Genomic DNA, 24,975 nt, shown 5'->3' with positions numbered 1-24,975 from the left:
CATCATGCCCCCTCACACAAAACACCATTGTTTCTGATGAAGTGAGGGAATATAGAAAGCTATTATTTCCAAGACCTTTATCAATAGCATATACATGGCAATTAACTTGGACAGTTTTTTAAGAGCTTACATGGTGCTTTGAGAACACAACACAGCCCATAAAATTAGAGATGAGAAGATCTCTTGACTTGCAACATTGAAAAAAAATTCTGCTGGAAATTCTGGCTGTTCGAAATTAACAAAAAAGCAACATAATTCCACTACTTCATTGCTAAGTATAGTCAGGAAAGTATCTTCCAAGCTACCCAAGAAATCAATTATCAAATTCACTGCTTTGTCAATTAACTCTTATCTTTCACTTCCGAAAGTAAGTAACTGCAAACAACATCAAGTTTTTAAAAAATCAGTATGCTATATCTCAATAATGCATCATTATAACCTGACATGCTGGGGAAGTTTCTAATTATTGGCTATTCCTCTTGCCCTTTCCTCCTTTTTAATATTTTATCAAAACTCAGCTGGTATCTTCCTACTATGTATATGGCATCAGTTTGTTCATTTGCTTCATCCTGTACCTACGGGGACCTCACCGGTCTGATTTCCTCCCTCTGGGATTGGGTTTTGTATCAAGGCAACTCTACAATGTTACAACCTCACCTCTGCAAATTCCTGTTCCTCTTTGCATTGAAACCGATCTCAAGCTACAGAGAATTGGAATGATTTCACAAAATATTAAATTCTGTTTACCGAGAAACATTTGTAACATTTCACTGCTCCTCAGCAAGTGCAGCTATAGGACAAACATGCTCTTTCTGAAGTTCCTTACTACTAATAACTCAAATTTTTCTTCCACTTACAGCTCCACAAAAATTTTTTTAAAAACCCAACCTAAACTAGCATAAAATCAAATGCTGTCTTCTACAGCTACAGATCTGAAAGATGATATCTGGTCTTCTCTGCAGTGGTTATCTCCCCAGATCAGTATCTTTAACTGACTCACAGGTTACAATTCACCACATTTAAGTACTTCAGCCATCTGAGGGGAAACTGAACTCAGTCAGCTATTTAAAAAGTCCCACTATCTAGTACATTTACCTGTCCTCTAAATTAGCAGACTTTTCACCACAGAAGTTTAAAAGTGGAAACACTTTTAGTTTTGTAAGGCTGGATTTACACTATTTTTTTACAGTTTTCATGCCCAGAATGCACATTCCAAAAGGTGTGAATGTGTCCTTGAGTGACACAGGATTCATTCAGTACAGCTCTTACCAAATGCTCACCAGTATTTCTGGAAAAAAGAAAAGCAGCAGGAGGAAAGGACAGAAGCAATCACAAGCAATTTTCTTTTATACCCTGAGAAGAGTCTCTATAATTGGTTAAATCATTAGAGAACTATTTTGTTCTGGGAGGGCATCTACCAACATAGCAAAGAAGTAACACAACTTCTAATCCACATCATGATTATTAATACATGCTATGACATAAACATTGCACATTCTGAGAAAGAACTGTCATCAGAACCTACTGTAGTCTAATGAGATGCATTAGACTTCATCAGCATAGATGAATCTTCAGAAGTTAGCTGGCCTAATGCCTCACAATTAAGTATGGAAGGCAATTAATTTTTGCTCCAAGACACTCTCATTTTGACTTTTCATCTTGCTAACAGATCTTTTAAAAACAAACAGCTTTGTACCAGAAGCTGAATACTAGAGAGACCTGCCAATGAAATTTTTTCATTCCCTTCCATCAAAATACTAGCAGTTGTGACCTAAGTGCTTCAGGATCAATGCTGCATTCACCTCTAGAGGGCCATTCAACCAACTGCCCAGAGATGCACAAACAACACAACAGCTCTGTTTCTGTAAACCTGAGACTCGTGTTCAACAAATTCTGATTTCAGACCAGAGAAATTAACACACATGAAGATGATGCAGACTACTGGCAAAATCTTAGTATCTCAAGCAGAATGCACCTACTTGAAAAAACTAAAGGCTTGGTTTGCACCTAAATTACAGTCAAGCAGGAAAAGAAAGCCCAGCCATACTTGCCTTTACTACACTACCCATACATGTGGCACAAGGTTGATACAGTGCAAGTGCAAACTGACAGTGCTACAGAGTAACAAATATTCTGATATTTGAAATATCAGAAGAATGTACTCACTGATTTGGATTCCTGAGCAGTTGATGATGTTTATTTGGTGGAGAAAATGCAGTACCAGAGCAACATGTCTATACACTGTCAGTCTCAGATTGCTGGTGAAACTGATGCACTTGGGAGCACTATCAGCTTTCTAAAAGTTTCACCCGTGCCTTCCAGGTTGGTACTTCACCTCCCGCAAACAAAAGTTAACCACCCTCATCACAGCCTTCTACAGACTTCTGTCCCAAATGCTAAAGGTCCAAATAATGAAAAACAAAGGAAAAAATATTTGCAAACATGACTGCTTCTTTTGTAGTGGTTTCCTTTGTGCCTTCATTTTTCCAAAGTGGAAGAGACATCTGAACTGATCTCTCTGCTAAACCATCTCTCCCAGGACTTTCCCCTTGAAGAATTTCTGTTGAAAAATACTACCAACAAAAATTCATACTGGATTTACAGCAGGAGAAGACACAGAACCATTTCTTATGAATGTTCAACTGAAAGAAATGATGCAAAATTAAATTACTTTTGAATACAAATGGAAAGCCTTTCCAGTTAGACACCTTGATTTATCTGGAAGCCCAGAAGCTGGGGTTTATATGAGTGCATATGCAAACAGGTAAGTGGGAAGCAGTTCAGTACACAAAGTGCACAGGAATACAGTCAGATATCACAGCAAAACAAACAAAAAAACCCACACTGGTAACAACGGCCATAGTAACGTTACCAAAACAAAGATGATGAGTCAGTATTCCAAATCTAAACTACGTTTATTCATTGATGTTAAATTCCTGGAATGTCTCTCTAACAAGCTAGATTTTCTCATTCTAAGCTAGGGGGACGAAAGCTGCCAACTTTCACTGACAGAGAAGTTCAATGTTACTAGATAAAGAAAAACAAAACAAAACCAAGCCAACAACAAACCCAAAACAAAGGAAAAACACTTTAGACATAAAAGATCTGGTAAAGAGCAACTACTAGACAAACATTCTTTTTAGGTCTCTTAATTTCGCAGTCTGAATGCCCAGAAGAAGACAATTGCATCTGAAGTCTTGCTGCTGTTAGCAGAAATAAGCCTCTATATTCACCTCTGTTTTCAAGCTTTCTATCTAGATTTAGTCCGAAATGAACAGAGACAGAGAAAGAAAGTGTGACAGATCAAAAAAGGAACCTCACAGATCCCATGGACAGACAGAAATGGGAACACTAGAGCAAGTCAATAAAATTTGGTCTACTAAACATAGTTGATCACTTCCATTCTGAGGAAGCTCTTTGGTTTGGTTAGTTGGTTTGGGTTTTATTTTATTTAGGTTTTTAAATACTCATCTCCCCAAACATTTAGGTAGTTCACAAAGACAATGACCACAGGTATTCAACTACCAACATACAGCTGGTGTTTCTACTACTTTTATCTCCTGCAGTTATTATTTCTTGCCTTGAAAATGGAATTAAGGTTATAAAGAAAAACAGCTAATCAAAGCCAAAAGACTTTGAAGGAGCAACCAAGTTACTGATAAACTCAAAACACAATTGCAACTAAATGCAAATTTTTACTACTGTAGTTTAAAAGCCCAATCCACTCAAACTGAAAGTATCTCTAGGAATAATAATGCTTAACAAAAAACATTTCTTTGATGAAGCATGGTTTAGATTGTTTCATGAGTTCCCTACTGCCAATGCTTTGAGCACCTAAATAAATATAAGAAAGAAACAGAAAACCCTAAGCCTTATGATCTACAGCAATATCTTGAAAATACACAGAGAAGAAAATTAAAACAGTAGTAACAGAAGGGCAGTTAGAAGGGTGTCAATAATTATGTGTAATTTAACTATGTGCATAATAAGGAATATGCTTTATTACATTATCTCACAAAACTAAAATGTCATAGTCAAAAAGGCAACTCACAGTATTTATTCAGAAAAAAAAATAAACAGATCAATTGTTCAGCATACAAATAATAGATTAAAGAATTCCATACCTTATCTGGCCACCACTGCAAGTCTTCTCCTAAAGAAACAGGACTTTGAACAGGTGTATTCTTCTTGTCCAGGTTTGGTTCCCCTTCCTTACTTGTTGAGCCTCTTTCATTATCAAATGAGGCTCCATCAAGCCACCTTCGCTCACGCAAACGTAAAACGGACTCACGTTCACGCAACAGCTCAGAGTCTCTCTCTAAGGGAAGAAGGAGAACTGGTATGCAATTGGGTCACACCAGTGGGATAAAAGTAAGCCACTCTCTAGTAAAGACCCTTCAGGATGCAACTAACAGCAGTTTAATCTACTCACACAGATTAAAAACATAGTCCTGACATGCAACATTCAACATATTAACTCTTTCAAGAATATGTACTTTAGAATCACTAAACATAAAATAAGCTAGAAATAAAGGCTTACAGTTTTTTGCACTATGAAAATGCTAGAGAAATTTCACTTACATCATAAGAGGCCAAATACATTTAACATTTCTATTTAAAGTTTTCTAGTACAATATGCAGTTTTGCAGTTTTATGAATGTAGTTACAATAACAGAAGAATCTTAAATCTATACAGTCTGCCAGATAGCTTTATGCAAACCAAAAAAGAGTATTTATTAGAGAGTTTCATAGCAACTTTCCCAGAAAAAAACAGTAATTTGAGAAGGTTAAAGAAAGAAAGCATTAAAAAAAGCTCTCATACATATTTGATAATCCAACCCCTTTCGTTTAAAGCAATATACTATAGGACTGGATTTAATAAATTAAAGTGTATCTGCTTTGAGTAGATTAAATGAAAACTTTTCAAGAGTCAGACAAGTTTTTAAAAGGATCCTGACAGAAAAATGTTCTTACCAAAATGCTTCCCCTCCAACTAGCCTATAAACTGTCTAAAGCCAGTACTCTGCAGTTTGCTCATGCAGAAAATTTTTTTATATCAGGTAATCAAACTAACTTTCCACAAGTCAACTACACATGGAAAACAAGGACTATGAAAATCGTGGTAACATCTTATACAGAACAACCTTTTATACAGAATAACCTTAGGAAAGGAAAAAAAAGGAGGAATTTAGAAGGAGTTATGTCAGATGCTGAATATTCGCACATGCACATAAATGTATTTAACCTATGAAGTACCTCACTTATGCTCACAAAAATCAACTGGAACTACATATACTGATGAGATGATGCATTATTATCTCATAGTTTCAATGGATTACACCAAGTCTTGGGTCTTTTGCTGTATTAGACAAATGGGAAAGTTTTTACATAAGCCAAACACGACAGCCTGTCTTACAGATGTATTTCATATAAGTACTGTACTTACTTTCCAACAAACATCACACTGGCTCTTGACTAATAATTTTGTAACGGGAACTTACATAGTCAGCAATTAATATATTAAAACATGTTCATGAAAGGCAACAAAACTGTACTAAATAAACAATCACATCAGAGGCTGGATTAACAGTTTGGAAATACTCTAGGTATTTCTGGCAACAGCCTCAAAAAGCTAAGAAATTGCTCCATGGTCTGTTATAAATTTTTCAAATGTATAATGCTTAAAAGAAAAAATGCCCTAACACTGCTCAAGGAGCTTTTTTTATCACCTGCCAATAGTTCTCCTTATCCAACTATAAAAATCCTTCAGAAAGTAAAATTTAGATTTCTTCTGCCTCCTTGTTATCTAAAGTTCCTCATTCCATAAAGGTAACTTCTGTAATGGAACAACTAAGGAAACATGAAGAACAGCGTACAAAGAGCAACCCAAAAGAAAGAAAGAAAGAAGAAGAAGAGGAGGAAGAAGAAGAAAAAAAGGAAGTATTAAGAATGCTGCATGTCATCAATTATTTCTAATTTTTGAGCCAAATTATATATTTATATGGCAATCTATGTTAGTAGGTACATACACTACAGTTTAAAATAAACTTGACATGCAATAATTTTATAATACCTTACAATGATCAACAATTATATTTTTAATATATGACTACCAACGCTCTTGCAGAACTTACCTGCTAACAGTTAGAATTCATAAAAATTTTGATGAGCAGCAATCTACTTGTCTACTCTATATTTGACAACATAGCAGAGTCTACTTTCACATTAAATCAGCATCTAAACCACCAGTGTCTACTATCACTAGCTTTTCCCACAGCAAACTACATATTACAAAGAAAAAAGGTGCAAAATTACCTCTGGATGAGCCTAGCCTGGAAAGTGATGAGCGCCGAAAGGATGGATAACCAAAGTAACTAATATCTTCTGAAAACATAGCATCAGCATCAATAATGACACTTGGGTGAGCAGAATGTATGTCAGCATCCAGAAGAGACATAAGATCCTCTATAAGAGGAGACAAGGGTCTTAAGTGAATAATCAGCTACTTAAAACATCAGCTAGAGAGACCATCACTAAACAAATATCAAAAAAAAAAAAAAATCCTATCTATTAATTGAATTTCTGCTCTTCAGATTCACCAGTGCAAACTCATGTGCCTCCTATGCAATCACATTTACAATCAAGCTTGGTGAACTAGTGAACAAAACCAGCTTCCCTGCAAGAACTGCTCTGTCACTTACCTAACTACATTTCCCAAACACGACTTTCTCAAAACATATTGTTCTGTATCCCAGAAATTCAAACTTTTGACTGTCACTTGAAAGAACTAAAGGCACTAAAGTAAGATGGAGACATATACACACATGTGCACACACACTCAGGCATGCGATGCAGAACTCCCAGGATGACCTAGAATGGAGGGAGGACAGAGCTGACAGAGAAAGGCAGCTTTCACACAGCCGCGTCTTTGAGCCAAAGACTGCACCTTTCCCCATGCAATGTCTCTTTCAGAGAATCATGTACTCATTTAATTCACAAGCCAGCAACTTGCAGCTCTCAATACAAATCTTTAAATGGTAGCTACATGAACAACAACAGTTATCTGAAAAAAGCACAATGTTGTAATACCATGCAGTTTAAAAAGAAGACCTAACCAAACCTAAAGGCTGAACTTCAATACTGTGAGTACCCTCGCTTCTGTGCTGGAAAACTTGAGTTTCCCCGGAGTAATGATCATCATTAAAATGCAAAAGAATCTCCTTCCAGTAACTAACCTAAAGCTTCTATCCACACACAAAAGAAGCTACTGGAAATTCATGTGACTCATTGAAGGCCAGCAATATGGACTGTCAAGACAACTGAGCCTGACCACCATCTTACCACAAAAGGTCAGTCCTACTCCCCTCCTCCTTTATCCCTGTGGCAGGCACCTCCCTGGGACAAGGGGGGATTCCTAAATCTAACTAGTGCATTCACCTGGCTTGAAACACAAGTTCACTAGGTTTAGAAGTAAGGTGAGGATGGATCTTCAGACTGACTTAATGGAGTAATCAGAGGCCCAAATGTGGAGCTTCACCACATGCTGCAAAGCTGACCATACCCTGCTGCTTCCTGCTAAAGGAAATAGTTCTGCCCTTCCCAAACCTTCAAGCAAATCTGACTTCAAAAAACAAAAACAAAACAAAAACAGAACAAAAAAAAAAAAATCAGGCTCCCTAAATTAGGTTTTACTAGCCCATACAAGCCCAAAAATCTCATCCCCAAGCAAGGGAATGGCAGGACAGTGACTTCTGGCAGCAAGACAACCTCATGAGCTTAAACCACCCACAAATCCCATGTGAGGCTATACAGAGACTCCCTTCAGGGAACCTGGCAGCAGCATGATTCCTGCACATCCAGTTCTCAGCCTCTATCTCATAGGCATAAAAGGAAACAGTGGCTAGAAAACAAGCATTCTTGACAGCAGAATCTGATTATTATGGGTCTTTTTCTCAGTGTCTGGAATGAAATGGAGGGAGGGAGGAACCCAAAGTAGAGGGTATCAAAAAACTGAAAGGAGCCAGAAGTCTGCTCTTAGAGATGGTATTAATTCACTTAAGACTTTCAGATTCCTGAACACCAGAATATTCATCCTTGTATTTCTAAACTCTCATCTACAAGAAATGCAACACATACCACGAAACGTCCACAGAAAACCAGCACTGCAAACCAGCGAGCACAGTGGGTTCAAGGTAAGACCTACATAAATGTTTTTTGCATTAATTAAGTAATCCACTCAAGTGTAGGCTGGGCTTCTAAAAGCACACCATTTGTGACTCCATAGTTCACACAGTACACTTTACAAAATCATCCATGACAGGCTGCTTGGAGATCTTAGAAAGAAAATTCACATTTGGCAAACAGGCTTTATCTAAAACAGTTCAGATCACTCAGAGTACCCTTACCCTGCCTGCTACTGGCTTTCCACAACTATAAACATGCAGTACACCTCACCTTCAGCGTCAACCTGTAAGTAACAGACTTTCAGAGCTGGGAACACAGATGAGATTCTGCTGTATTTCCCAATATTGACATATTGCTCCCTCCTCCCACAACCATCTTTTCCTAGGTAAGCTCCAACCCCTCCATACTCTAGGCAACTAGTTCTGATATCTTCTGGTCAGTGTCCAGGAAAAAAAACTGCAATGAACTTTGATCTCTTTCTAGGAACCAAATTGCCCAGTACAGAAAAGAACTTTCTGCCCTCATTCAAAACAGACAATACTGGAGTTTTTAAGGTAAGCTATGTGAGAAATCCTCTCGACAGAAAACACACACTAACTTTTAACACACACATACACACACACCTTCCACCAGCTCAGGCATCTTGAGTTTAGCTGTGTTTCCAAAAAAAAAAAGTAAAAATTCAAGTATCAGACGTAAGAACCAAAACTATGTGGCTTTGGGCTAAATACGCATTAAGATGAGTAACGAAATGAAGCCTTTTCTTACCCTCTTATTTCAGCTTCAAATCAGATTTTAATTTTCTTCCAGTATTTCTGAAAGAGATCCCCCTTCTTCCATTTTCTATATCAGCAAAGAAAGGTGCTAAAACCAGTAGGGATAGGAGCCAAATCCACTCCCCTTCAAACATCACTGGAATTTTTTTAGCGCTGTGAAAACACAGATACTGCAAGGCTACATCCAGTTTAAGAATCCAGAGTTTTAAAAAAATGAAACAAAACAAAATAAAAAAAAAAAAAAAAAACAAAAAAACATTCTCTATGTCTTTATTTTCCTGCTCTTCAGACAAATCCTGTGGGATTATATCATTCATCTTGTGCAGTGTTAGACCAGAAGCAGACTATTCCCTTCACATCTAGGTGTGATACTTCTGATGAACCTATTTTTGTAAGAAAATATCTATGATTCACTACTAAATACCAAAGAAAATTGGAAGGAAAAAGATATCCAGTTCAGAGGAAAAAAACAAAACATCAAATAGCATTATCACCGGATTCATTAACTGAAGGCGTTGCTTAGATCAATTCTGATCTCAAGTAGAGCTCCCTTTAAACTTTCTCCCTTAAGGGTGCAATCATAAGCTCTCTCCCCTCTTCTCAGCTGCACACTTCTATGAAATATTCAAGTATTCAATGTGTTCAGTACCTCCTCCTCTTTCAAGATTGGATTAAATTGGCAAAACTGTGACAGTGAAGGGAGAGAAACATTTGTTTTGGTTTCCTAGGAAACTAGACTAAAACAGAACTCTAGAATTCATTCTTGATAAGATAATATTTATTCAAAATATTACCCAACTTGAAGTTCACAAAAACAGAGAGAAAAAAAACCAACTCAACAACAAAGAAAACCAAACCACAACAACAAAACCACAAAAACCCCCAACCCCATTATTTAATTGTTTTCCCTAAAGGCAAACCACTGAGCTGATCCTACACTAGGCTGTAGCTCCCATTCCCCTCCCTGGAAGCCAGCACAGGAAGCCTTGCTGCAACATCAGCCCATCTCTCTCTCCTCTGCAAAGCAGCCTGGATGTTGTCAAACCCACACTTCACAAGTCCCACCAGTGAGAACCCATTGTACCATGCACAAGTTACTGAGCAAATATACACTTCTCTGAACTGCACAAACAACAAAAACTTCTAACATCTACAGCATCTCTATCCCAACCATTACCAGAACATAAAGCCTACAAGAACCCTCTAATACAGCCTGGTATGAGCCTCATAGAGGCTGTTGAGTCTTTCCTACGATAAATGAACTTGTTCTATATATTTTTACCTTGATTATTCTCCTTATGTATTTGTTATGAAACAAATGAACCCACAGTCCTCTCTCCTAACTATCATAGAACAAAAGAAACAGGACTCGATTAGAAAAGCCAAAAATCAAAGTACACTGAGACCCAAAAATAAATATTTAAGAGACACTCATTGATAGCAATCTGTACAGAAAAGTAACCTTCTGCTCTTCACTTAAGACATTTTGAGAATTTAGGAAGGATTGAAACATGTTCTTTGCTACCTCAAAAAAAAGTCAGATGCATAAAGTTTACAATACTAATAATATATGATCTATTAAACAAGAATATATTAATTTCACAGTACTTGGAAAGTATCTCAGCTTATTAATGATTTTTTTTTAATTACATGTAAAGTGCTTTAAAAAATTTCTCTAGCTTGGAAAGCTTTGAGAACTAACCCCTAAATTTAAGGGTCACAAAGCATCAGACATGCAAAAGGCAGAAAGACAAAATTAACATATGCTTTTAATTGAAATGCAAGAGCCTCAAAAGTCCAGAGGCAAATTCTGTCTTCTTGCTTGCTTTTTTGTGCTTGAAATGAAAATCAAAAAGCTTTAAAGCATAATTTGGCATAATTTTAAAAAAGGTTCTTTAACTTTAAGAACAATAAAAAAGCCTAACGATTGAATGCATATAGCATGTATCAGTTATCCACAGTTTTCTCTGATGATGTTATATTTCCAAAGGGGCACCCAGATGGGAGATGGCAAGTGAAAGCAGGAAGACTGCAAAGTTTCTAGAGCAAAAATACTTTTAAAAAGAGCTATAGGCAACTTTCTCTGGCCATTTTGGTTTTCCTGAAAACTAGCTTGCATGGTCATGTGACACAAGCAAAGCTGCTAATTTTTACTACTCAAGGTTTCAACAGAAACAGCACTGCCTAGTGTTCAGCTAGATTTCTGATCAGTTTCAAACTGATCATACCAAACTAATTAATTTCCATGCAACAAACTGTTTTTCACCCGTAAAACTTAGGATGCACATTCTACAAATCAGAAATTACATCTCCAAAGAGTGGCGTTAAGACAGATCAAGTGTCATTTCAGCCATCATTTCCATATATTTTCCCATAAAAACTGGGAAAAAAATAACCCAATTTCTCTGTGGGGTAAAACAGGGAAAAAACCTAATTTTAGGACATTGCAATCCATTACAGGAAATTTACTCCAAACAGGGAAGAAGATTTAAAGATTAAGCCAAGGAGAAAATTTTTCTCTGGACATCCAGTGAGGACAAGGAAACTCTGCATATCACTTTAACCCATCTCATAGACTGTAGTGGAGGCACCTTCAAATAAATGTTACCAGTCACAGGTTGTCAGACAGTCCCTATTAATCGATCCTTAGGATCACAAGCGGTACTTGGAGAACAGCTGATGCTGTTGAAGGCTGGCTAGTATGGTTAAAAGCACTAATTTACAGTAGAAGTTCCTAACTGTGATTTATCTTCCTAAGGTCAATTCTGGAGGAATGCATTTGGGTATCCTTAAGACTGAGAAGTGCTTTGAACACTTGGAAACATCTGCGATTTAACTTCCTCCAGTGCGTCTGTCTAATCCTATTAAGCTGATCACCAAAAAATAAGACTGAGATTAAAGATTTTTCACCCCTTTCACCAAAAGAGTCTTGATTCTACAGCAAAATAAAGATGTTTGACAGATGCAACTAAAACTAAAATAAGCAAAATGAAATGCAAAGCTTTTGTTGCAGAAATTAAAAAAAACTCATTCTCTAATCACATGACTGACAAGCTAAAGATGGACGAAGCCCATGAACCTTCCTGGTGAACCAGATGAGCAGAAAGAAAAAACCAAAATACAACCATTTATTAGAAAAATATCAAAACATCATTTTGACACACAGAAGAAAAGCTACTATGTAGTCAGAGTTCAGATGTGTTCTTTTCGTGCAGTGCAACTAACATAACCCTGGATTTGGCTGTTATGTTTTCCAATCTGTTCTCTCAGCAAGAAAAGACTGCCTAAATTATTTAGCCAATGTAAAAGAAGATTCAAAGTCTTTTATAAAAAGCAATTTTATGGGACAGGGAGTATTTCAAAAACAGCTGCACTTACATTACAGGATTTTGCCATTATAGCCAGAACAGCATTTATAAGGGGAACCTGAGATGAAGAGTAAAGTCTCGATCTAACTGTAACCACAGTAAAGTGTTTTGCCCTCTATTAAGGCTTCTTAATTTTAGAAAAGCACGTAATTTTTGCTCTAAAAACTTTTATGAATATTAAGAATATATGTTAGTAGTAAAAAACATGCAAGTCACTAGAAAGTTTTAGAATTAGCTTTTATGAGCAAGCCACACAGCAGTCTCAGCATCTCACTGAGCAGAAAAATAAACGAAAGTAATGCCAGTGTTACAAAGCCTGGGATCCTAAAAAACCCCGTAACTTTCATGCCCCTCAACAAACACTACCAACAGTTATTCTTCAGTGGCTAGTCTAATCCCTCAAGACATCCCAGTCCATCTTTTGTTTTATACATCTTTAGACTTTGTTCCTATAAGCAACAATTGTCTTCACTGTGTACCTTGCACAGCACAGAACTCACTGTCAGTACTCAAATACAGAAAAATAAGAACATGTTGGTGATTTTTTATCAAAAGTTGCAGGATACAAACCTCCAGGAAGATATGATTCACTTGCTGTGTCATCCCCATCATCTCCATCTTCATCATCACGACTCAACAAATTATTTACAGCAAGGTTTACATCAAGATTTGTTCGTTGGAGTTCTCGAATAATAATACTTCTGGACTTCCCTTGCAAAACAACTTGTGCCTAGAAGAGCAGAGTGAATTGGTTACTGGCCATTCTCAGATCAGCAACCCCTATTTATAAGAAAATGCTAAAGTCTAAAGAAAGTCTAATAAGAATCACAAGTCAATAACAGTACATACAGACAAAGGCTCCTATCAATTTTTCACAGTATCATGTACTTGATATCCAGCCTTCTCTCAGCTCCAGTTAGGTCACTGAACCCCAACTTTGTCACTAAATTTTCTAACAGAATGTTAGAATCTACTTCTTGGAATGTTTAATGCTGCAGTTAAATAATAAGTATAATCTGGTTTTGAGAGTTTCTGCACGTTTCTATAAAAGGGTTTAAACTTAGTATGCCAGTCAACAGTGTTTGCAATCAATTGCTGTGCCAAAACTACACTTCAATCCCTTTTACATGGGTTTCTCTTTCCACTGTCCTTCAAACAAAACCACTTTAATGACTCTATTTTCCTCATCATTCTGTTTCTAAAGGCTTATCATCAGCAGTTTCTGCAACACTGAAGTTTTTATTAACAAAGTGCAAATGTAGATAAAACCTCCCAAACATCAAGTACAACAAATTTACAAAAAAAGAGAGAAACTCTGATTTATTCCACTGACCCTAGGACTCAGAGTACTTTGTTTCTCCAGACTAGCCTCTACCAAATGTCAGAGATTATAAGAGTTTTGAAAGATCAGAAACAAAAAAATGTAAGAAACAAGTACTGAGTACTTTAACAACAGAGTAAAAATAAGACACCAAATAAAATGGTCTGCTGGCAAGCAAAAAAAACCAAATTCTCATAGCACACAAAGGTAAATTTTTTGTCATAAACTTCTATGCCAGAAGTTTACAGATTTTTGAGACTTCCTAGAGTCTACAGACCATCTGCTAAGATCTTTCCCATTGTTCTGCTTTCAAGTTACCTCAAAAATGTTTCAGACGCCTTCTATTGTAAAGGTAAACAAAGTACGTTATTTAAAAATAAAATTAAATAAAGAAGGCAAAATATCACAGCAAGGGAAGTAAAGCAGATTATCTTTTGCCTAGCAACTAACTTCTGTATTTCAAATGTCAACCAGGAACTAGTTTTAATCTAATAGTTAAAATGCATTAACTAGTCACATATTTTGAATGTATTCTTTTCTTCAAATATAGAAGAAAATGTTTGAATAGACTGAAGCGCCTCTTCAGACTTTAGTGCATTAAAAGGCAAAAGCAGAGCAATATATACCCAACATTCATAAAAGTCACATTTATAAAAAATTAAGCAGAGGTGTCCATGAAGAAATATTATCAGTATTTTCAAGAGAATAAATAAATTTTCTATCTTTCATTTACATCTGAAATGGATCATTCTTTCTATCAAACAGAAAAAAAGTCAATCTGCCTTCCTTCATTACATTCCTTCAAGAAACTTCATATTTGATATTATTCTCAAATATCTGATTCTCTCACTAAATCTCCCCTCTGCAATCAAACACAGCCCTCCTCACCTACATTAAACATATACCTTGTCTTGGGTGACGTTTGGAAATGAAAATTCTAACTCTAATCCAAAAGTCTATCACTTCCACTACGTACTTAAGAATAAAACTAAGTCAGATAAGGAAAGTCAATTTCTTCAATTGCATGCCATTACTCCTTGGAGAACAGGTACTACTGCAACACATTCTGGTACACATGCTCTGAGAAGCTCTGCAAGTTTTTGGCAACAAGCAGTTTCTAGTTCACACACCTGTGAAATGAGTTCCTCTGGAATGACTGATGCTGGAATCACTGGCTGTGGCTGACTCCCCAGCAGTCCAGATCCTCGGTCACGTCCTGTGCGTATGACTCTGGTCTGCCTTCGAGAGTCTCGAGCTCCAGCAGATGATCTACCAGAAGATCCTCCTCCACTTCCACCAACCCCTGAACTCCAGCGACTTCTAGAAGATTCAGATTATTTGGTTTTTTAATACAGCAGCATACCTCAGGGACTACTTCAAACATCTTTAGTTTTATTACTAATAACTTATTAACACCCTCTGAAAAATCCTGCAGCTTGATTTCACAGACAAACGCTATAAAAGTAACTCTCAAAACTAGAAAGAACAAGAACACCAGGAAATTGATAAAGCTCTGAAATATGCAGAAGAAATAAAAAAAAGGACTCCAGCTGGAACTTGCATTCCTTCCCACTCATATAGCTGCGTGGATGTACACATACATGAACACATAAAAGGATCAATTCCCAGATTTTCTAAAAGCAGCAGTAGCAGCAGCATAACATTTAACACTTATCTGTCAATTTCCTGCTATAAAAGCACACATGCACCAACTTCACTGCCAGTGCCTCTGACAGAACATCACTATGCTTAGGTGGATCTTCTAAAGATTCTGATACTTGATTTACATTAAGAAATTGGCTAAGATTATACTAGAAAAATCAAGTAATCTTCTCTACAGCAAAAGAAATTTTACACTAGATAGTTCTCTGATCCTCAGGAATAGTTTTCAAGAGATACTCTACTTTTTACATATTCCTATTGCAGAAATCAACAACTGCACACATTGCAAAAACATGCCTTAACTGACTGAACAGTTTCTTTGTTTCTACAAATCAGCATCAAAATAAGGCAACAAAAAGACAGTGATTTGTAGAAATAGACATCTCACCTTCATTACAATTATCCATTAATAATTATCACCACAGAACTATGTCAATTGAATCTGCTCTGAATTTAAGACAAGATAATCTGCTGCCATGAAAGATGAGAGACTCTAGCTTGTTCTTCAAGGTTAGCTAAGCTTTACCTTGTAATACACCTTAAAGGTTACTGGATATGCTATTACTGCTACTTAATCTGTAGCAGCAGACCCTTCCTGCTATCAACCACTTGAAGTCTCAAACTCCTTTCAATAAATACATTTAAAATTAGACATGAAAATAAAGATATGTTCTCTGAAACAGTATCTAATAAATTTACATTAAAAGTCTATCAAAAGCTATTAAAAGCTAATTATGTAAGAATACTTGTCTTGTATTGTATGCCTTCAGTTGATTACTAGCACCCTTTTTTAATTGAATTTTCTTTTTCCTCCTGACAAGCCCCTGCAATCACAGAGTAACTCGAGTGTCTTGCTTAAGACAAGGCTCTGTCAGACATCTACATTTTCAGAATTCTAGCTAGCGACCACAGACAATGACAAGACAAAAAGCAGTTCAATTATGTCTTTAGGAGTAGTCTTGTCTCAAGAGTTAGAAACAGAATTCTAAAAAATAAAAAAATACTACTGAAAACAGAAAAAAGAAAGAAAAAATACTAAAGAATGTGACATTTTAAATAAAATGAGCCACTTAAACTGTTCCAAAGGTGGGAAGGTGCCTGAGAGGAAAAGAACTGGGGTGAGGGAAAGTCAAATTCTACCTATAGAGCAACTTTCAATTCAACACTCTGCAGGGAGGTGTGGGGTTAAAGAAAAAGTTCTATATTAGATATTAATACTCACTACAGATTTCTACTTTAAGTTATAAACTATCAATGGCATCATTCAGACATCTAACAGTTAAAACCATTTCTATTTGTGTAACAATCCAAATATTCCCTGTGAGTCCTACCCTGGCCCTGTTAAGGCAAATAACTTTGCTATTAAAGCCATCTAAACCTAAAATAAATATTAATACAGAATAGAAATCTTTCTCATTTCTGTTCACCTACTAGTTTACCACATCTCTCTACTACGCAGCAGCATGCTGGCAATTTTCCAAATCCAGTTACCTACTCTAAAGGCACTACAGTTTGAATGGGTTTAAATTCAATTTATTAAGATAATTACTCCCTCCATTTAACAGACTAGCTATAGTGCCTACTGCTATTCTACTAGTTCAGTGACTTTCAACTACCTACTTCTGAGACATTTAAGAGAAGACATTAGGAACACTTCAGGGTTAATCTCTAAGATTCAAACAATTTTAACACATTATGCTTAGCTAAGAATAAGGAGGGGAAAAAAAAGTGTTACATGTCCCACAATAAGTTCTTAAACAGGACAATACTAGTTTATCTTTGATGTTTAACACATGGATTTTTAGGTTAAGATGCATAATGATTTCAGAAAAAAAATGGGAAGGTTATGGGTTATTCTTCATGCAACTAAGGCCCAACTGAAATTAGTTGATTTGGTAATAAAAAAACCAAAAAATTTTCTGGAAAATCATGGAAAATATGTAGTTCCTTCCTCTTAACAAATCATTCACATGCAGAAACCACAGTTCTTATTACTGCAGTCAGTAAAATTAGGAAGCAGCATAGTTAGACATGTCTTACAAAAACACATAACAAAGAGATCACTGTCATTATGGAATGTAAATCACATTTCTATAAAAAGGGACACCATCAATTTAAAGGTAATGACAAGAAATCTGGATCTATACAGTACATTTTGCATACAGTACAATTTTAAAGGTTCTGAGAAACAGCCTTTTCCAAATGTTCCTTTTTCATTACTATGAATAGGACCCTGGCTATCAAAACACCATTTATGACTTGGGGCAAGGGAGTGGAAGGCACAAAACAATGGAGCCCATAATGAAGGTTCTTCCTGCACAAATGCACTCATGTCACTGTATTCTCCTGGCCTATCATGGTTTAAATTGATAGTGTCCCTCTAAAAGACTGTTTTTCAAAAATCAAGGAACTAAAAAAACATTCAAAAGAAGACAACACAGCCCAAACCAAGTTATTCATCACACATATATGAAAAATTCTCTGTATTTCATGTGCTGAAGGGTCACTTAAATGTCTGTTATTTTAACCAAGTCAATAAGGTTTTTTTTTTGTTATACCCTACCTACACAACTGCTGTGGTTATACGTTTCCTTAGACATACTGCATACAACTTATATATGTGTATACACATATACTCAAATATGGAACAAACAGATTGCAGCCTCAATCCTATCAAAACTTACCCAAGGGTGTTGCCTGCCAGTCTGCCCAGAGTTTCAGAACCAGACAGAAACCATGGGGAGTCACTAGTCCTGCCTGGCCTGGATGTCCTTCCTGCCCCTGAGCCACTGCTCAACTTTGAACTGAAAGTAAAAGATGGTAAATCAGTCACAAAACAATCCCAAATGGGTTAAGAACAAAACCTGGAATCCCAGGTTGAAATTCTCAGGGACTTAGTCTGGTAACATACCAGCTTAAGCAACACCCTTGGGGAATATTCCAAACTAATCTAACTGTATATTAAGAAGTACACTGGAAAAAGAAAGTGGAAAGCATGCCTAACAGACCTTACGTACATCAGCAATCCATAATAGCACAGATGCAAATACATACTAAGCTAATTAGTGATTGGAGTTAGCCACTGTGCTGAATTTTCCATTAGTGTATATGTACAAATCGTAATCAGCAGGTGTTCTATCTATAAACCTGAGCCTGAGTATGCTACTTCAATATTAGGTGGTTTAAATTCAAATGTGAACCATTAATTAGTCCTATTAAGGGGGACTTACCTGGACTAAGGACCACAGATCTAGAAAGTGAGCCTTGCCAGATGGGACTACTTTCAGAGTGGATTCTACATTAAGCTTAAAAGTTTAACACAGCTTCTTTCTTAAGGATTATTTTTGGAGTAGCTTGTTTCTTCAAATTGAAGAGAGCCTGTCTCACTTCTTTCAGAATTACATATACTATTTCTTCCTACACCAGTTTGTCAAGCTAGGCTGTTTGGCTGCATCACCATAACCACCGTGTCTCTACTCAAAGTACCCATTCCAAAATCTACTTTGAAAACAAACAAATAAAAACAAAACCAGAAAAGCAGCTGAGCTGCTTAGCGAGTTCAAAAAATATCCTAGAAGAAAAGCATTCCTTACCCATCACTATTCTCAGGTTTACCCAATTCCAATCTGTCTGGTTGAACTGAAAAACCAATCCTGCAGACTCTACCATCCTGTATTTAGAAAAAGAAAAGCAAGTGTTCAAAACTGAAATGTAAGTCAAGTTTACCCAAAAAATTAAAACATGAGTCCTCAGTTATTGAAGAGTATTAATCATTTTAATATTAAAATAACTAATTTAACTGTATGGTTTCAAGTTTGTTATCTGAGAAGATTTCAGGAACTTACCTCCAGAAGAAATGCAGCGTGATTTGGTCCCACCACACACTGTTTAATAGTGGCCTGTTCCAATACATTCAAAGGCGGGTGGCTGAAAATAAAAAGTGAGAATTTATAGTATTTTAGAACTTTTGAAGTCTGGAAAAAAAAAATCAAGCTGTACATGAAAGGAAAAATGTGCAGTGGTGGCTACAAATACAAAAGAAACTTTCAAAAATTACTAAACATGCATTAATTGAAGCACACAGCACATAAAATCCAGGGAAAAGATCTTAAAAGATGATAGTTTTCACTTAATCTGATCAGCAATAAACAACAGGGTTTATACCTCATATTAAGAAGTCATTCTGTAATGAAGATTTTAATAATACAATTTATCATAACTGAGAACCCCTCATTTTCTTCCTGTGTTATCTGAAGCATGTCTGGACTTCAGTATCAATAGCACTGAGGATTTCTAAGGCTCCATCACCTATTGTAAAATCTTCTGCTTCTTGTTGCTGTTAGAAAAAATGTACTTTCCTAAATTATTTACAGCAGCATATGATATGCCTTACCTGTTTAAATTGTATTTGTTCAGCTTCTCTGAAACTTCCCTTAATCTGAAACAGAAAGAAACAAAGCTGTTATTTGATTATGTACTCCACAGTCCACAACATCCACTCACACCGCATATTTATGATGTTATGGGAACAACTTACCACCACATTTATTGAAGTTTAATATAAATACTACTTGGTGCTGGGAGGCTGTTTTACTTTGGAGTTTAACCCTTGCCACAGAACCAATGTTTGCTTGCATTTCTGTGTGTTTTGCAAGTCACTATCAAGAAAACTACTCTTGCCTTGTTACAACCATTTACAATTTCATGCAAAAAATAAACATAAAAAGCAATGACCAGGAACTGTAGATATACTTGTATTTCCTTGTATAAGATTGAATACATTATCCCAGAGGAGAAAGGATTATAATCTTCTAGGAAATCCAAGTATGTGGCACGTGAGAGCCAAAAATATGACAGCATATTCCCCAAAACAGAAAACACAAAGAAATAGGTGAACAAAAGTCAACACAGCAAAAGGGACAAAAACAAATTCTGACTAACAGAAGAAACCAGAGAAGCATCACTATTTATAGGGTTATGTGGAACATTACCTTGACTAAAGGTAGACAATGTTTCCAAAAGCTCAAAATATCAGAGCACAAGAAAGGGCCAACCCATGTACTACTCCTGCTTACAGGATACTGCCTCCAAAACCAGAAAGCAACGGAGTGATTTCTGAGGTAACTTCCAATCCACTGAGGAAAGATCCTCTGTGGGCAGCAAAGACACTGGAGTACTATCAGGGAAGCATGTCAATTAAAGCTCGGGTCCCTTTCTTCCCAAAGAAGACAAGCAACCTGAAAACCCCCCAAAGAGCTTCCAATTATAGTCAGACAACTTGCATTTTATCAAGATATAAAACCAAGACTAATTCTGTAAAAATTGTGTAAGGTCTTCTAAAAAAGATTTAAAAAATCTCAGCTTTGGTACTATGTTCATCCTAGCATAAATCAGTAACATGTTTCTAAACCTAGCAAAAAGACAGGCACACCAGCACTGTCTTCCTCTGAATCCATGCCTTAAAATCCTCCATTTTTACTTGCTTCATTTCAGTTTCTACACACAGACTATGGACATCAGACTTCAGCTACTGGCAAACCCTGAGCATGAGAAAGAAAACAGACTAGAGGTCCAAACAGTGAAATCTTAACATTAGCAACAGTGTTTAACTCCAAAGTACTTGTCCTAAGGGGGAAAAAAAAAGAAAATAAATCTCTAAATCTGTTTGAGAAACAAGGTATTTTATACTGATACAAGTAACTTCCAAGCCCAAGAAGAAGGGAGAAGTGAAAAGAAGACAGCAGGAGGGAATTGAATGTGTTTAGAATTGCCTTTTGCTATCCAAGCCAAGCTGCCAATCTGTAAGTAGGCGATTTCACACTCCCAATTTCCAGCCACAACTAATTCACACAGGCCAAGAGTACATAGGCAGACAAGGTTTCTGTGAAGATAACCCACAAAAGCAAGAGAAAACACAAACTTCCCATGCTATCTGTGCAAAAGGTACCCCACAAGAGTGAACTACTGTGGGAGACTATGGAATGAACCCCGAGTTGAACAGCATACACTCCTCACCTCACCACATGGTTTTATACAGCAAGCAGGGATTGCTGGGTGATATCTGACAAGTTAAACATCCCTGAAGTTCCATGTCTTGAGTTTATCACCTAACAATTTCCCACAGGAATCCTGAGCAGTTTCCCATTAACATTTCTCTCCTGGCAAGCAGGAGTAATAATTACAGAATAGGAAAACCTACCTTTAAATTCATTGCACTGCCTTCAAGAAAAACTGATGGCAAAAAAGTAGCACTTTATTGGAGATGGTTACTAGACTAGTCTATGGGAACATTTAAAGCTTCCTTACTGAGCCTTGGTCACAAGACCAGACCACTACCAAAGACATCAGCATTAAAATTTGAAAAATATCATCATATTCCTTTTATACTTGTAAAAAAAAATGAAATAATAGGAAAGAAATATGCTCAGAAAGCTAAAACTTGAATAGGCAATGAATCCATGAGTAACATCAATCTCAAGAGAGCCAGGTCTATCTGCAACAAGCACAAACCAAAAGAGATCTAATACTGCTGAAAAAAGGCTGTTGTCAATCTTTAACAGGAGGGAACAGAGAAAGCTATAAGTAACAATGCTAAAAGCACTAAACTCTTCTACAGAAAGAAAAATAAAAGTAAAAACTATCTCATGCCTCAACCATCTCCTATGCAACTGCTGTAACAGCAAAATTATCAAGTACTGCTCATATGCTCTGTAAGTCCACGAGGACTTGAATTTGATGCAGAACACCACTGGAGCTGTTCCTGCTGAGCTGCTGTTCCACCCTCATTCCTCCCCTTTCTTCTGCTGGCGTCAGCATTCACATGAACACCAATCACAAAACCAAACCGGCAGGAAAACAAGAACAAAGCAGAAAGATGTGTTTGTATACTCTCTATGGAGAGTCTCTCTGTGAAAATAAAAACTTGAAATCATTTCCTGCAGCAATCTAAGCCTTTCTACCTGCACAGTTGCAGGGTATTGTACCACTGACCCTCTGAAGGGAAAAGCTTATTTAAGATCAGGTTAATCTTAATTATACAGTGCAGTAATTTCAACTGATGGTGCTCTGGAGGAAGAGGTAAATGCAGAGATGATTTAGTCAATTCTCACATCAAGGTCATAAGACCTTTCTGTGGTAAATGAAATCTCCAATATAAATGCCTTCACAGACTACACTTCAAAAAGGTCTCATTAAAGGCAATTAAACTACTTCAAAGGGCAAAGTTAGAAGCAACAGGCTTTTTCAGCACAAACATTTTTGAAGAAATACACTACCTCGGCAACACTTTTAGACAAGAAGTTTAGTGATGATGACTTCTATCAAGACACACATTCTTTAAATATTATTAGTGAAATTAATCCAAAAACAGTTGTGAGGAAAATAAATTCAGTTTGTCCAAGACAAGGAGAGATTTCTTTTATTTCAATCCTCTAGATTCAATCCTCCTTCTATTTCTATCCTCTAGAAACTGATCAGAATAGAAGAGATCTACACTCACACCAAGCAGCCAAAAAGGCTCTAGGTCAGGACTACACAGCTCAGATTTCTGACATGGCACTTTTACTCATCACAAGACATTACTTTTCTCAAAGAAGATTTCTATTTCCAGACAAGTTCATCTCAGGAGCCATCCTTCCACCATATCTGGTTTTACAAAAGCAAGTTAGGCTCAAAAATGCAAAAGAGTTACAGAGAAACTCAATTTCAAAATACTAAAGGTAAGAGTTGCAGAGGAAGAAAAGGCACTTTTTTTTAAAACCAGCCAGATAAACAAAACATAAACCAGCCAAACAAAAACCACACAGGCACACACAGAAAGAACCAAACAAACAAACAAACAAACAAAAAACCAACACATCTCAAAACCCTAAAACCCCCAACCAGCTTGGTATGATGAACAACTTCAAGTAGGGAAAAAAGAAATAAAGCTACTTCAGACCTGGTAGATTTTTTTAAGTGATCTTTAAAACAACTAAATATGTCAATGACATCTGTATGCCAACAAACATGGCACTTCCACACTAGAGCAGGCAGAAGTATTCAGGTACCACTACAATGCTTTTCCAAGGGAAGGCGAACACTAATACTAATAAAAATAACAAGCAGATAGCCAAGGGGACACACCCATATGACACAATCCACTTAAGCACTGGGAACAGTATCACATACCTATCAACACTTACAAGGTGAATCCAAGCTTCATCCCTGTCCCTGATCCTCAAGTGCTCTGAGCACAGTGAGCCAGAGCCAGGGGAGCCCCTCTGGGCCAGTTCACAGCACCTGGCCCAGCAGAGCTGCTCAGCCCCCACATCAAGGACCTCTCTCACCTGCCTGTCCTCACTCACATGGAAATGAGCTCCTGTGCCACTCTATCAGCGTCACAAAATGTCTCAAAAATGCAAAAAATGGACACCAATGAAAAGCTTAAGCAAATACATTTGTTTCCTAATCCCAGGATAGCACTCTGACACTAGATACTGTCATTGATGCAAAGTCACACCCAGCTATGTTCTGTGCCACAATACAGCATGCAAAAGGAACCTGACCCCGACTGCCATCTCAAACATCAGAGAGCAGCTTCCAAGGAGGCAGCCTTCAACAGCTACACCTTTCTACTGCTGGAATAAATGAAGATTTAGAGTGTGCTTTAAGTCATTCTGGGTAGAAAGGGGGAAGAATCCATAAAATCAAATGCTAAACTACCACACAAAAGCAGGCAACAAGATTATCTGTAAAAATAAAGTAATGCACATTAAAAAAAAAAGAAATCCCACACAGAAGTACAAAATGACAGGCTCCAAAGTAACCCATACTGCTCATCAGGGCAGTGGGATAATGTGTTTAGACTATAATACACAGATCACTGAAATGAACTAGATGAACTAGATGAAAAAGAAACCCATTGCTCTACTCAGTACTCAGGGGAACCATGATACTTACACTGTGTCCTCTCTACATTTCAAGAATTATAAATTAGGACTATTTGGTTATTATATACTAAACCAACACCTGCTGCTCAGGAAATCCCCAGGCTGCAAATTCTTAGAAGTTGGAAAAGCATCACTGTATGTTTGCCCTATTCTAACACTGTTCTCCTGTTAACCTAGCACTGGTCTCTGTCAGCAGAAAACCAGAGGAAAATAAGATGGACTTCTTGTCTGACTTGAACAGCTGTTCTTTTATTTCATAGTATCAGCCAACACAGGTTTACAAAACATGGCTCCCAAACTTTATTTCCTATTTTGCAGGACTGTCAGTTTGGTTGATAAAGGTAGTTCTTATCACTTCACAGTTCTCTCTGGAGCAACGGTAACACACTGTGCTGAACCTGCAGTAGAATGCTAATGGAAAAGACCAAACAATGTCCTGAAAACAGCTTTCTGTCACTGAACAGTCTTCAGGTAATACAGTGATTGTAGAATGAAAACTCTCCAACAGTAGACCATTACTATTTAATAACAACACTGATATAGACAATGACCTAAGTTCGGTATAAGCCAGCCCACAAAAAGGTTAAAGCATGACAAGAAAAATTAGCAGAAATAGAACATGTATTTTAGTTCCAGTTTTAAGGAAAGAAGGCAGATTTTGTATCACTGTACAGAAGAACAAGGGGAGAGCAGTGTAGAGTGCCTAGCAAGGCTTACAGTGCTGTGTTCCACAA

The 24,975-nt window shown here is 36.9% G+C and overlaps 1 protein-coding gene across 1 annotated transcript in view; it reads right to left on the bottom strand.

Annotated features, from left to right (window-relative positions):
• The window catches only part of UBR5 (ubiquitin protein ligase E3 component n-recognin 5), an 84,837-nt gene that overhangs the window by 47,587 nt on the left and 12,275 nt on the right, over positions 1–24,975 (bottom strand). The window contains exons 2-9 of the mRNA XM_064706399.1: positions 19,705–19,749; positions 19,157–19,238; positions 18,905–18,981; positions 17,996–18,115; positions 14,780–14,969; positions 12,899–13,058; positions 6,316–6,465; positions 4,125–4,336 (exon numbers count right to left, since the gene is read on the bottom strand). Coding sequence (XP_064562469.1) covers positions 4,125–4,336; positions 6,316–6,465; positions 12,899–13,058; positions 14,780–14,969; positions 17,996–18,115; positions 18,905–18,981; positions 19,157–19,238; positions 19,705–19,749 — 1,036 coding nt within the window. The remainder of the gene's footprint in view (positions 1–4,124; positions 4,337–6,315; positions 6,466–12,898; positions 13,059–14,779; positions 14,970–17,995; positions 18,116–18,904; positions 18,982–19,156; positions 19,239–19,704; positions 19,750–24,975) is intronic.

Source organism: Zonotrichia leucophrys, chromosome 2 (assembly GCF_028769735.1).
Source record: "Zonotrichia leucophrys gambelii isolate GWCS_2022_RI chromosome 2, RI_Zleu_2.0, whole genome shotgun sequence".
Taxonomy (NCBI): domain Eukaryota; kingdom Metazoa; phylum Chordata; class Aves; order Passeriformes; family Passerellidae; genus Zonotrichia; species Zonotrichia leucophrys.
The sequence above is the reverse complement of the archived record's forward strand: the minus strand, read 5'-3'. Positions and strand labels throughout refer to the sequence as shown.